Below are 15284 nucleotides of genomic sequence, written 5' to 3'. Positions count from 1 at the left end.
TTTTATAAAATATGAGGAAAAAATGGAAAAAAACACTTTGACCCCCAAAATCTGTTACACATCTACAATCACCAAAAAACACCCATGCTAAATAGTTTATAAATTTTGTCCTGAGTTTAGAAATACCCAATGTTTACACGTTCTTTGCTTTTTTTGCAATTTATGGGGCAATAAATACAAGTAGCACTTTGCTATTTCCAAACCACTTTTTTTCAAAATTAGCGCTAGTTACTTTGGAACCCTGATATCTGTCAGGAATACCTGAATATCCCTTGACATATATATATTTTGTTTTTAGAAGACATCCCAAAGTATTGATCTAGTCCCATTTTGGTATATTTCATGCCACCATTTCACCGCCAAATGCGATAAAAAAAAAAAAGTTCACTTTTTCACAAATTTTGTCACAAACTTTAGGTTTCCCACTGAAATTATTTACAAACAGCTTCTGTAATTATGGCACAAATGGTTGTAAATGCTTCTCTGGGATCCCCTTTGTTCAGAAATAGCAGACTTATATGGCTTTGGTGTTGCGTTTTGGTAATTAGAATGCCGCTAAATGCTGCTGCGCACCACACGTGAATTATGCCCAGCAGTGAAGGGGTTAAATTAGGTAGCTTGTAGGGAGCTTGCAGGGTTAATTTTAGAGATCAGCCTCCCACCTGACACATCCCACCCCCTGATCCCTCCCAAACAGCTCTCTTCCCTACCCCACCCCACAATTGTTCCCGCCATCTTAAGTACTGGCAGAAAGTCTGCCAGTACTAAATAAAAGAGTTAAATAAAAGTTTTTTTTTTTTTTTTTTTAAATAAAAATAATAAAATATTTTAGTTGTGATGGACCCCTGCCTTAGCACCAACCTCCCTGATCCCCCCCTCCAGCTCTCTAACCCTCTCCCCTACCTAATTACCGCCATCTTGGGTACTGGCAGCTGTCTGCCAGTACCCAGTTTGGCCACACAAACCAAAGTATTTAAATTTTATTTATAACTTTTATTTTTATTTTGAATTATTTCTGTAGTGTAGCAACCCCCCCACAAAACCCCCACCCCCCCCCCCCCCCCTCCCAGATCCTTTTATATGTAAAGAAAAAATATTAACTTTTTTTCCCCTTCCTTACTTCATTGGTGTCAGTGTGGCTAATGTGTGCACGTGCACGCGCGCCCCAGTGCACGCCCGTGCATGCGCGCCCCCCCCTCGTGCACGCGCGCACGCTTCCTCCTCCCACTCAGGCATCGGCACCATTGCTACCAGTGCAGAGAGGGCCACAGAGTGGCTCTCTCTGCATCGGAGGCTTGTAAAGGGGTATTGCAGGATGCCTCCATATCGAGGCATCACTGCAATACCCTCAGAGCTGCTGGAAGCATTTGTGATCACTTCCAGCACTCTGTTAGACAACTGACGTACCAGGTACGTCTATTGTCATTAACAGTTAGTTTTTGCATGACGTACCTGGTACGTCAGTTGTCATTAAGGGGTTAAAGGGACACTGAACCCAAAAAAAATTCTTTTGTGAATCAGATAGAGCATGCAATTTTAAGCAACTTTCTAATTTACTCCTATTATCAATGTTTCTTCGTTCTCTTGCTATCTTTATATGAAAAAGAAGGCATCCAAGCTTTTTTCTTGGTTCAGAACTCTGGACAGCAGTTTTTGATTGGTGGATGAATTTATCCACCAATCAAAAAGGACAACCTAGGTTGTTCACGAAAAATGGGCCGGCATCTAAACTTACATTCTTGAATTTCAAATAAAGATACCAAGAGAATAAAAAACATTTGATAATAGGAGTAAATTAGAAAGTTGATTAAAATGTCATGCTCTATCTGAATCACGAAAGAAAAGATTTGGGTTCAGTGTCCTTTTAAGGGGACAGTCTACAATAGATGTATTGTTTTAAAATATAGATAATTGCTTTATTACGGATTCCTCAGTTTTGCACAACCAACACAGTTATATCAATACACTTTTTACCTCTGTGATTACCTTGTATCTATGCATCTTCTGACAGCCCCTGATCACATGACTATGTATTATCTATTGTATTTTAGCTAGTTAGTGCTGTGTTTCTGCTGGCAATGTTATCTATATGGCTCACATGAACTAGCAGTATCCTGTTGTGAAAAGCAAATAAAAAAGCATGTGATAAGAGGCTGTCTGTAGTGGCTTAGAAACAGGCAGAAATTTAGAGGTTTAAATGTTATAAAGTATATTAATAGAACAATGTTGGTTATGCAAAGCTGGGGAATGGGTAGTAAAGGTGTTATCTATCTTTTTAAAAAGTTACAATTTTAGTGTTGACTGTCCCTTTAAAAGACCACTAAATACAAACAAAGACTTCCTAATGTTATCTCTATATGTACACTCAAAGCCCTGTACAGTATAAACAGGCTGAGCTTCAAAGGACAGTGTGCTGTAAAGTTTTCACCCCTTTAATGTGTTTCCTATGATCCATTTAACCTGATTGAGTATATTAAATTGTTTAGAAGTAGCTCAGCACTTTTATTTTGTCATTTGAAATAGCTGCTGTATCCCCACCTATATTGAAAATGTCAGTCCTTAACCCCTTAATGGCACGTCGCTTGTCTTTCTATGGGTTTTGCATTACTAATAGCGCAGTCTCTGGTGATGAGGAGGGAGGGTATAATAGCCACTTGCAACAGGACCCGCGCTATTATAAGCAAGTTCATGGTACATTGCGGTCATTAAGGGTTTATGTATTTCTTATAGAAATGCTATGTGAACAAGAAACTGCCAAATAAATTGTACTGCCAGTGGGAGATAAGATGGGTACTAAATGTTAAAGGGACACTGAATCCAATTTTTTTCTTTTGTAATTCAGAAAGCGCATTCAATTTTAAGCAACTTTCTAATTTACTCCTATTATCAATTTTTCTTCGTTCTCTTGCTATCATTATTTGAAAAAGAAGGTATCTAAGCTTTTTTTTGGTTTCAGTACTCTGGACAGCACTTTTTTATTGGTGGATGAATTTATCCACCAATCAGCAAGGACAACCCAGGTTGTTCACCAAAAATGGGCCGGCATCTAAACTTGCATTCTTGCATTTCAAATAAAGATACCAAGAGAATGAAGAAAATTTGATAATAGGAGTAAATTAGAAAGTTGCTTAAAATGTCATGCTCAATCTGAATCACGAAAGAAAAATGTTGGGTACAGTGTCCCTTTAATTTTCAATTGCTCTCTCTCTCTCTCTAGAGAGATAAGGAGGCCATTGTGCCTAGAGAGAAGGGTGTCTGATCGCCCTCCAAGCTCAGCCCATTTTAATAGTTTGTTTCAACTAGCAAAAAATGGTATTGCATATAGAAAAATAAACATAAAAGAACAATTTCCCATTTATTTTAATACTCTGCAGATGTATACTGTGTCACTGGAAACTCTGAATAGGGATACCAATTTACAGTTCACTGTCACTTTAAATACAGTGAACATGTAGTTGTGACATTTGTAATTTTAACTAAATTACACTAAATCTTCCAAACATAATAATCTATATAATGTAACTCAATTTAGTTCCAAATCAAATGGCAACTGTGCTTTTGCAGGTGCAGACAATTTTGTAGCTAAACAAGTAGACTGTTTTTCTTACAGTAGAACATTGATATATTAGCTGGAAAATAAGAGTAAAGCATTTAAAGGGACATTATACACTCTATTTTTCTTTGCATAAATGTTTTGTAGATTATCCATTTATATAGCCCATACAGGTTTTTATTAAAAAAAAAATGTATAGTTTTGCTTATTTTTAAATATCATTGCTCTGATTTTCAGACTCCTAACCAAGCCCCAAAGGTTTAGGAGAATACCGACGTATACCTACTCCAGCTTGCTCCTGTTTGTGTAAAGGGTCTTTTCATATGCAGAGGAAGTGGGGGGGTCTGTTTTTCCCACTTGCAGTGGGTGTTCTAGCTGCCTTTTTAACAGAGCTAATATTGGGAGCTTCTAAGTACGTTTTTAAACGGTTCTATACTGGATTGTTATAAGTATCTGTGCATAGTATTCTTTATAGTAGTGTCTATTACATGCAGTTATATGAAAATTGGTGTATACTGTCCCTTTAAGATGTTTTATAATATATCCTGTGATATGTTTAGCTGGTATTTTATAGGACAATTTATGAATGTCTTGTTTAAGCACTTAACTGATAAATGTTCAAGCTCTTAAATAAATTATTTTAGTTGATAATAAACTGCATAGTCCATTTCTTACACATTTTCTTAAAACGCTGTTATCTTTATTCTTTTCTCCTTAGGGGTCACTAAAGTAGACTATGGAGACATATCCATGAGGACAAACCTGAGATACAAACTTCAATGCAAACCCTTTTCTTGGTACTTGGAAAATGTATATCCAGATTCCCAGATACCTCGCCACTATTTCTCTTTGGGAGAGGTATGAAATGGGGGAAACAATATTCATTCTTGGTATTTTAGGTATTTAAGTAAATGCTGTATTACTGTCAAGCTATCTTGGAACCATATCTGTCTACGGTTGCCACCAAGCCAGGTATTTTTAAGGTTCATGTCAATGAAAATAAAGAATAAATATTGAAAGAAAGTCCCTGTCAAAGTGAATCTTCTTCTGAGTGTGATGAATACCAGTTATACACAAATGAGCATTTAAAATCAGTCCTATCTGCTTTAGTTTTTGTGTTATGCTGTTTCATTATTTATGCAAATTTATGTTAATTAGCACGGCTGGTATTTTCTTCCAAGAAAGGTGGCAACCCTATATCTGTCCTGGTGGGTAGAAAAGCCTCAGTAGTTTAAAGGGACACTCAAGTTAAAATTAAACTTTCGTGGTTCAGAAGGAGCACACAATTTTAAGAAACTTTCCAATTTACTTAAAGGGACACTGAACCCATTTTTTTTCTTTCATGATTCAGATAGAGCATGCAAATTTAAACAACTTTCTAATTTACTCCTATTATCAATTTTTCTTCGTTCTCTTGCTTTTTTTACTTGAAAAAGAAGGCATTTAAGCTATTTTTTGGTTCAGGACCATGGAAAGCACTTGTTTATTGGTGGGTGAATTTATCCACCAATCAGCAAGAACAACACAGTGTGTTCACCAAAAATAGGCTGGCATCTAAACTTACATTCTTGCATTTCAAATAAAGATACCAAAAGAATGAAGAAAATTTGATTATAGGAGTAAATTAGAAAGTTGCTTAAAATTGCACGCTCTATCTGAATCACAAAATAAAAAATTTGGTTTCAGTGTCCCTTTAAATTATCAAATTTTGCACAATCTTTTTATATATACACACTTTTGGAGACTCCAGCTCCTACTAAGCATGTGCACAAGTTCACAGGATATACGTATACTAGTCTGGGATTTGTTGTTGTCTGTCACATGATACAGGAGGCTGGCAATTTGGGAGAAAAAAATAAATTTGCCAGAAAAAAAATATATGCTGCTTTTGTTAATTTCAGAGTAAGTGTTATTGTATTGTCTTTTTTTTTTTATTACCCAGTTGTTAAAGTGATAGTCTAGTCAAAATTAAACTTTCATGATTCAGACAGGTCATGCAATTTTAAGCAACTTTCTAGTTTACTCCTATTATCAATTTTCTTCATTCTCTTGGTATCTTTATTTGAAAAAGCAAGAATGTAAGCTTAGGAGCCGGCCCATTTTTGGTCAAGCACCTGGTTAGCGCTTGCTGATTGATAGCTACATTTAGACACCAATCAGCAAGCGCTACTCGAGTGCTGAACCAAAAATGGGCCGTCTCCTAAGCTTACATTCAAATAAAGATATACCAAGAGAACTAAGTAAAATTGATAATAGGAGTAAATTAGAAAGTTGCTTAAAATTGCACGCTCTATCTGAATCATGAAAGTTTAATTTTGCCTAGACTATCCCTTAAATTATGCAGTTCCTCTGTATTTAGTTGTCCTTTAAAGGGGCGTGTCTGTGTTTCATGATTTGATTGATTTGTCAGTTATGACTAATTTAAAAGTATAGTAGATCTAATACTATTGTGCTTTTCATCCTGAGAGGTAGATAGGGGTGGAAGGTTTCACCCCCTCAGACTTCTAATAGGTGTTCCTGTCCACTCCAGTTGACGGAGTACATATGCCCACCCGTACTAATGTGTAGATACTGATTTGCCAGTAATTGTAAATCAGTTTATTTCATAGATATCTGCATAAAGTTATAGAAGGGTTTCAGGGATCTTTTCCATCCTCCATAAAACCTATTCACATAGCATTTTTTTGCAGTGTTCATAAACACAACCAGTCTCTTACAGAGCTATACTTATGTACCATACGTGTACAAATGCATACTATAAACTAAAAAAAACTCTTAAATTATATTATATTAGCTTTTTATTTTAGGAAATTTGAATATACTTACTTGATAGACGTCTGCTTTATTTTGTTCAGGATAATGATTTTAGTGCAAAATCACCGCCTGAGATATCTTAACAGTTTGATGTAAATCTCTTCAAACAAGCTGTGTCAGAGGCCTTGGTTTATTCTCTTCACAGCATAGCTATGATAATTATCACATATTATCTTATAGCTGCAATATGTTCAAAGAAGATTGTTATTTTTCCCACAGTAGGTTGCAGCTTACAGACTGATTATGAAGTAATATTTATTAACCAACCTTACCGTGTTTCAGTGAGTGAGATAGGAAGAAACAAACTCCAAATGTATAATTGATGGTATTACCTGGGAACAAAGTCAGTTTTTTATTCTTTTATAAAATGAGTGTTTTTTTGTTTTTTTTTCTCTTTTGATAAGCAACTTGGTTTACAATGCCTAACACGTTTTGCATATCCATTCTAATATATTTTACTTAAAAAATGTGTTTTAAAGTGATGGTGAATCCAAGTATATAAAAAAAACATTAGTTTGTCGTCATTTACTAAAAAAACGGTGTAAAACAGCGCTCTTCTTCATTGAGGTGACGTTTCTACCTCTAAACCATAGTTGTGTGTGTCAACTGACATCCTAGCACAGCTATTGGTTTAGAGGTGGAAACGTCACCTCATTGTAGAAGAGCGCTGTGCCGTGGGCGGCCGGAGGCGCTGATTTTAGAGATCTACTTGCCGCACGGATAAGGGTGAGTTTAACACCGTTTTTTTAGTAAGTGATGACTGAAACTAATGTTTATTTTAAAATGCCATGCTCTATCCAACCAATTTGTTTAATTTTGACTGTTACTGCCCTTTAAATATCAATATAAAACTTTTACTGAAATCCTTTAGAACTTTTAAATAAAATAAAAAACACATGATGTAGTCTTTGGTTATCCAAGTCTAAGGTTTACAGCATGACCACCTCAAAGCCTTTATATTTTGATCCCATCCAGAATATCTCCTCAATCCATTTGCAAAACATAGGGCATAGGGCCCAAACCTCTAAAGCTCTCTGGTTTGGCAAAATTCTATAAGAAGTTTGTCACTAATACAGATCTATATATATATATATATATATATATATATATATATATATATATATATATATATATATATATATATATATATATATATATATATATATATATATATATATATATATGTATGTATATATATGTATATATATGTATGTGCATCCACCAATCAGCAGCTAGAACCTAGGTTATTTGCTACTCCTGAGCTTTCCTAGATAAACCTTTCAGCAAAGGATAACAAGAGAAGGAAGCAAATTAAATAATAGAAGTAAATTAGTAAGTTGTTTAAAATTGTATGCTCGGTCTAAATCAGGAATGTCTAATTATGACTTTACTGTCCCTTTAAGTACAAGGTAGTGCTCAATAAAATTAGCCGATGAGTTCTCTCCATGCTGGCAAGTTTGTTTTTTTGTTGTTGTTTTTTTAGAATCTTGCCCTTAGAGTGCTCATTGCAAATTTCTCATTCTGGTCCTTTATTATTAGTGGTCATTTTTACACTTATCTTGCTTAGAAAAATGCTCATTTGATATTTATTTACATAAATGTGTATATTTTTGCTCAAATTAAATACACTGTTAACCAGCATGATTAATATAATGTGAAGTCTCATTTATTACAAGGATTGCTCGTTACTAGGGATGCACCGAAATTTCGGCCGCAGAAAGTTTTGGCCGAAAATGGAATTTTTGGTTATTTCGGTTTTCGGGGTTTTTTGCCTTTTATTTTCGGTAAAATTATTGTGTATATTTCAAATTTGATGCCAGCCTATAGCTGCTGTTTGAGTTCATTACTTGACTTACTGTTTTACATATAATAATAGTTTTCTAGGACTATACTTTATTTTGATAATTGGTTAAAAAAAAACAAAAAAAAAAACGGTTAAATCTGATTCTGTTACACAGAACTAAATAAAGAATAATACTAGTGATGCACCAAAATGTGGGCCGCCGAAAATGTGCAATTCCAATTTCGGCCCAAAGAGGACCAAAATGGCTAAAAATGTACAGCCCTCCCCTGTTCTATTGAGTTACATGTCTATCCTTAGCATAAGCACATCACTGGCATGGTACACAGAGCACACACATAAGTACCATGACATAATGATATTTGAAACCAGCAGTGCCCTTTTTTTTTTTAGAAGGAAACCAAAGTTCTGAATACAGTATTCAAAGGGGGATAAGTAACATGTTTATAAGCACTTGATGTTATCAGACACACCCTATAAGCCTTATATACAGTGCTCATACATCAGCCTCATGTGCGTAGACATTCTATCTGCCTGAGGCAAATATGCGTGCACACTATATATGCATAAGCCCCAAGCTCGCACACAGTTGGTACAAATTATCACCCACCAGACAGTGCATACAAAAAAGCACAGTAACTTTCTATAACCACCTTGCACGTAAGGTCATAGCTAAGTCCGGTGGTCCTGGTGATAGGCAGACTCCATTTGGGGCTCCAGACATATAATCTGACGGGTCAGTGTGATACCCGAACCAGGAACTAGGCAGAGATACGATGAGAGACGATCAGGTGCAGCCCCGCCCATCGCACGGATAACTACACCCAAAAACAAAACACATGTCCACCTCGTATTGTTGTCTGGCTATAACCACTCTCTCCCTTGTAGAGCTCCACCAGTTTCACTGCAGATCACGCCCTACGGTACAAGTGACCACACCTATTTGTTGGAGCTTTCCCACCTACAAGCTCTCTCAGCTACACAGACACACACTGTAGTTAAAAAAGAAAAAAAATTCGATATCGGTTTCGGTCAAGAATTTTCATTTTGGTGCATCCCTACTCGTTACTGTATTTATAACATTTTTATATGAATGTTTCTTTTTATCTTATGTTCTCTTTTTTTCACAGATTAGAAATGTTGAGACAAATCAGTGTTTGGACAATATGGCAAGGAAAGAAAATGAAAAAGTTGGTATTTTCAACTGTCATGGAATGGGAGGGAACCAGGTAGGGTATTTTTTTTTTCCCCCTCTTAAATTGACGTTGTATAAGGTGACATAATGTCTTTGCAGACGTGTTGATAACCAGTTATTACTCAGTTCTCATTTATCTTTATCTTGAGTTATAAGACACAGGTATTTGTCAATGTTCATGAAAAAAGTTATAGTCGTAGTTATAAATAAAGTTTTAAGATACAATTTAATTGGTATCTTTGGGTCAGGAAAGGAGTTCAAGAACAATCAGAAGGGTATGGTTGTTAAATCTAACATTAAGTGTAAGCTTTTAACTATCTCCTCTCCCTATTTTAGATAAATAGCCATTACCAGTGAAGTCATAATGAGGGATTTGCATTTGTCATGCTCCAAGAATGTCTTTAAAGGGACATGAAACCAAAAAAAATGTTTTTCATGATTCAGATAAAACATGTCATTTGACAGCTTTCCAATTTACTTCTGTGATCAAATTGTCTTTGTTATCTTGGTATTTCTTTTGAAAAGCAAGAAAGTGAGCTCAGGAGCGTGCACATATCTGCAGCACAATATGGCAGCAGCTCTGCAAGAATGTTATACATTTGCAAGAGCAATAGGTGGCAGCACTTTCCTGCCATGTAGTTCTCCAGACATGTGAACACTACTTATTCAACAAAGAATACCATAAGAACAAAGGAAATTTGACGATAGAAGCAAATTGGAAACCTTTTTTTAAATGTGTTTGCTCTGTCTGAATCACAAAACATTTTGGGCTTCATGTTCCTTTTAAATATAGACTAAAATAATATTGGGTTTTGTGCTCCTTTTCATTATAGACTAAAACTGCAAGAATCATACACTTGTATGTTAAAATGTATGTAAAAAATCACGTCGTATTACAGTGTTCTCCACAGAAAATGTTGCCAGCCTGGTGGTATTATGAAGTCACCGGGTGGGTGCAGTGTAGTTATTTCTAATATTTTATCTTTTTCAGCTATGCAAAGCACAAATTATTTGCATAATTTAATATAAATATATGTATGATAATTTGTGCATTTTTTTAAAATGAGCTAATTTTAGCTTAAAGGGACAGTTCGCCCAAAAAAAATGTATCCCCTTTAAATTGTTCCCAATGATCCATTTTACCTCCTGTAGTATATTAAATTGTTAGCAAGTAGCTCCTGTACCCCTATGTCAGCATATGAAATAGCTGATTTAGCCTGTGGTATCACAACCTATACTAAAAATTTTGATACTGGAGTATATGCTATTGACAGACTATGTAAACACAGCCAGTAGAAGAAATTGCACTCTCAATGGGGTTGCAGGATAGTTTAACCCTTTAAGGACACAGCTTTCAGTTTGCTCAATTGTTTTATGACGGAAAAATTCTGTCACATGTCCTTAAGAGGTTAAGTAAATACAATGTTAATTTTCCATTGTCCTTTCTAAGTATTGAGCTTTAGTTTTCTAGACAAATATAAGATAAGGAAGCAAGTCTGTGTGAATAAAAGTGATAACATAATGAGATCTGATATTAGCTGGCAGCTCAACCCATTGTAATAGGCTGTGGTTTAAAAGCACAAAACCAGCTAATTCATATACATAAATAAACCTGAAAATGCAAATTCTCAAACATTTTATACTCTGCAGCTGGTATAACAAGTCATTGAAAATACAATAATTGGAAAACAATTTTACGGTGAACTGTCCCTTTAATACTGGTTAAAACCAGCCGGGTGGTGCACCTGCTAAAAGGGGCCTGGGGGGAGAATACTGTATTATGTTTCAACATATGTCTTGCCATTTAACCCTATTCTTCAGCGCCACAGAATATGATGTAGTTTACAAACAAATCATTAAATATATATATATAAATATGCTGTTTTTGTTCTTTGGTTCAGTGTCATTTTTACAACAGGAATCAGGATTTGTGTATATATAAAAGCTCTGTGCCCACTATTTAAACGTTATTGTAAGAAATTTGCATATATATAATTTTTATATTGTGTATATATAAATAATAATTATAATTAATATGGATCTGTAATTAAGCACAACAAACTATATACATACAGAGAGGTTATAAAAGCATTTAAATTGTTACTTTTGTTGCAAAAATTGCAGGGTTTTGCTGTTTGAGCAATCCAGTTAAAGACTTGTTGACCTTGGTCTCTTGCTCAAGTCATTTAAAGGCTGATTTAAAGGGGTACGAAAACCAAATTTTTTCTAACATGATTCAGATAGAGCATGCAACTTTCTAATTAACTCCTATTATCAACTTTTCTTCATTCTTTTTGATATCTTTATTTGAAAAGCAGGAATGTAAGCTTAGATGCCGGCCTATTTTTAGTTCAACACCCAGGGTAGCTACATTTAGCCACCAATCAGAACAGCTACCCAGGTAGTGAACAAAAAATGGGCTGACTCCTAAGTTTACAAATTGCATGCTCTATCTGTATCATGAAAGAAAATCTTTATGCATTGTAGCATATAGCAGGGTCAGCCACACTGAATACATCATAAATTGTTTAATTATGGAAATTAAAATTTCCTTATACATTCATTACTTGCTTTTATCTTCTAATTATTAACGATTTTAATAATTATTTTAAATACGACTGAAAATGTTCTCTTGGTATCCTTAACGTAGGCTCAGGAGCATGTACGTATCTTGAGCACTCTAGGTATAGCATTGTTGCGACACTGCTTGTCACATATACAGCTTAATGCACGTGTACACTTCTGACCTTAAAGTGATGATACATTTGCCCAATATAGAAATAATAATTTCAATCCGCGAAATCTTTTATTATATTTCACTCATCAACTTTTTTGTTTTGCGCTTAAGTTAATAATTTACATTAACAAGTCTAACCATCACACCTCTGTCCATCTTGTTGCAAAGCTGCTCTGTAAAAGAAAGGGGTGGATGGTTGTTTGACAGTTAGACTTGGTAATGTAAATTATTAACTTTAAAGTGATGGTAAATCCATGGTGTTTAACAAACACTAGAATTTACCATCACTAAAAATAAAATAGAGTTTGTCATAAGTTATTAAAAAAGGGTGCAGCTTGCTAAACTCATTGGCACCGGCCGCCCACTAAACAGCGCACTTCTAATGAGGTGTTGTTTGCACCTCTAAACCAATAGCTTTGCGTGTCAGCTGACAGTGTTCTGTACACTAGCACTGTTATTGGTTTAGAGGTGCAAACGTCACCTCATTGGTTGACGAGCGATTTGCCGTGGGCAGCTGGAGCCGCTGAGTTTAAAGAGCTGTAGCGTCACAGTCAGGGTGAGTTTAGCACCCTTTTTTTTTAATAACTGTTGACTTAAACTACACTTTTTATTTTTAGTGATAGTAAATCCTAGCGTTTGTAAAAAGCTTGGATTTGCCATCACTTTAAGCAAAAAGTTGATAAATGAGGATTACATTTATTATTTCTATATTGGGCAAATTTACCATCACTTTAAATAAGCGTTTTACACTTTGTCATAAACTGGTAAGACGTTGGAATAACTACATTTTTTTGTTCTTGTTTAACAATGTTTGTAGTTAGAAATGCGTATATTTTACTTTGTATTAAAAGCTGACAATCTCATGCCTCTCTTTGAACCATTCTTGGCTTAATTTAATAATTTACCATTATTATTATTATAGCTATTCTATAATATCATCATCTTTATTTGTAACACAGTTTGTTCTTTCCAAGGGACTGTCAGGGGTTATTGTAATATCCTGCTCTAACGTCTGTTAAAGGGACACTGTACCCAAATTTTTTCTTTTGTAATTCAGAAAGAGCATGCAATTTTAAGCAACTTTCTAATTTACTCCTATGATCAATTTTTCTTCGTTATCTTGCTATCATTATTTGAAAAGGAGGCATCTAAGCTTTTTTTGGTTTCAGTACTCTGGACAGCAGTTTTTTTTATTGGATGGATTTATCCACGAATCAGCAAGGACAACCCAGGTTGTTCACCAAAAATGGGCCGGCATCTAAACTTACATTCTTGCATTTCAAATAAAGATACCAAGAGAATGAAGAAAATTTGATAATAGGAGTAAATTAGAAAGTTGCTTAAAATTTCATGCTCAATCTGAATCACGAAAGAAATTTTTTGGGTACAGTGTCCCTTTAAGTGTGCATTTCTATGTAACTATACATTTGTGTATGTATAATATACCATTTAGTAACTACTACACTTAGAGAAGTGCCCCTCTGCCTGTTATGTTTTGATAGATCTCTACATGTTTGTGACCCTATCTTTATGGTAGACCTAGCAGTAGCTTGTCTCTCAAAGTGAACATCTCACAAGACCATTTTTCTCCGATTACTCAAGGAAAAAATGCAATTGCTACTGTAAACAGAACACTGATAATCAAGCTAGGAAATCCCTGGAATATAACTCTGGGGTTTCCCTCGGATGTTGTTAGAACATCTAACTGCTCTTTTGTTCTTAAAAGGCAACAAGAAATAAAGTACTTTATTTATTAAACATGCCAACAGATCCTGCAGCTCTATACAGTAGGTACAAAAAAATAAAGGCAAAACCGGACAAGGAAGAATAAAAAAGCCAGTAGAGGGCACTGTTTCCTATAGTGATTACTGTCTATGCAGTAACTTGCATAAGAAAGGGTGGGAAAATGAGGACATCTTTGTACGTTTAAATATCCAGATTATCGTAACATTTAAATGTTTTCATAAAAGTAAAGGGATATTAAAAAAATATATATATGAATAGCTGCTTAATAACCTTATGTATCTGATGACTTTTATGCTGCATATATACTTACATATTTTAACATTTTGATTATGTTTAAATTGTTCATATGGGGCATCCTAAAATCCTGCTCTTAAAGGGAAATTAAAATCATTTGTAAATGCATTAGAAATGAATCACTCGATTGCAATTATCTGCAAATAAAATGCATGTTACAAACATATAAACTGCCAGGAACAAATTTAAATTACAGGAAAAGCAAGCAAAATAAATAATAGACACAAGAAAAGCAGGGTGAGTAGCACTCTTAATTAGTCAATAAATGATACAGGTGCATCCTAGAAAAGTGAATATCTAACAACGTAAATAAGAGTCTCTTATTTACGTTGTTAGAAAATAAATAATACAGCGCATTGCAATTTTGTTTCACAGTGCACAATTCATTATTTTATGTGGAGTTAAATATTGTGTAATTTTCTTTTAGTGAAAGTTTAAGGAGAAAAAAGTAAACATAAATCCTATAGCTATGAACTAGACAAGGTATTGCTTTAAGAACCTTATGTCAAATGTATTATATATCAAATGTTTCATATATTTATTTAGGTGTCCTCGTTTGGTATTACAATAGGTTTGTTTAGAGAGTTACGATAGCATGAATGTGAAAATAATGTTAATAAAGCATTTTTAATATTTATATTTTCAATCTTTTAAGCCTAACAACCATTGCCTGTTTTGTTTTTTTAAGGTCTTCTCATATACTGCTAGCAAAGAAATTCGAACAGATGATTTATGCTTAGATGTTTCTAAGCTTAATGGTCCAGTTATAATGCTTAAATGCCACCATTTAAGAGGCAATCAGCTGTGGGAGTACGATCAAGTGGTAGGTATTTTTTATCATTCCTGAATGTCTTTTAATGCTTAGTGTTTCATTATTACTATTATTTTTACAATTTATTTTATTTTTTTCACTTTTGCACCTTTTCTCAAATAACGTATGCTGCTGAATTCTTTAGTTGACAGTAAAAACAAATAATTTGTCTATAGATTTAGCGAAAGCAGAATTTACTTTGGTAGATCAGCTGCAGTTTTTATTAAATCCTTTTTTTTTTCTTCTTCTATTTTAACAATCATTGAGGAGCGTTTAAAATAAATATAAATAACCAACTGTTTATATTTTTTATACCAATTATCTGCCGTTCAG

At 34.4% G+C, this 15284-nt stretch overlaps 1 protein-coding gene across 1 annotated transcript in view; it reads left to right on the top strand.

Annotated features, from left to right (window-relative positions):
* Positions 1–15284, top strand: part of GALNT1 (polypeptide N-acetylgalactosaminyltransferase 1) — a 506720-nt gene that overhangs the window by 479724 nt on the left and 11712 nt on the right. Inside the window, exons 9-11 of the mRNA XM_053714537.1 lie at positions 4272–4411; positions 9299–9397; positions 14829–14963. Coding sequence (XP_053570512.1) covers positions 4272–4411; positions 9299–9397; positions 14829–14963 — 374 coding nt within the window. The remainder of the gene's footprint in view (positions 1–4271; positions 4412–9298; positions 9398–14828; positions 14964–15284) is intronic.

Source organism: Bombina bombina, chromosome 5, assembly GCF_027579735.1.
Source record: "Bombina bombina isolate aBomBom1 chromosome 5, aBomBom1.pri, whole genome shotgun sequence".
NCBI lineage: Eukaryota > Metazoa > Chordata > Amphibia > Anura > Bombinatoridae > Bombina > Bombina bombina.
The sequence above is the reverse complement of the archived record's forward strand: the minus strand, read 5'-3'. Positions and strand labels throughout refer to the sequence as shown.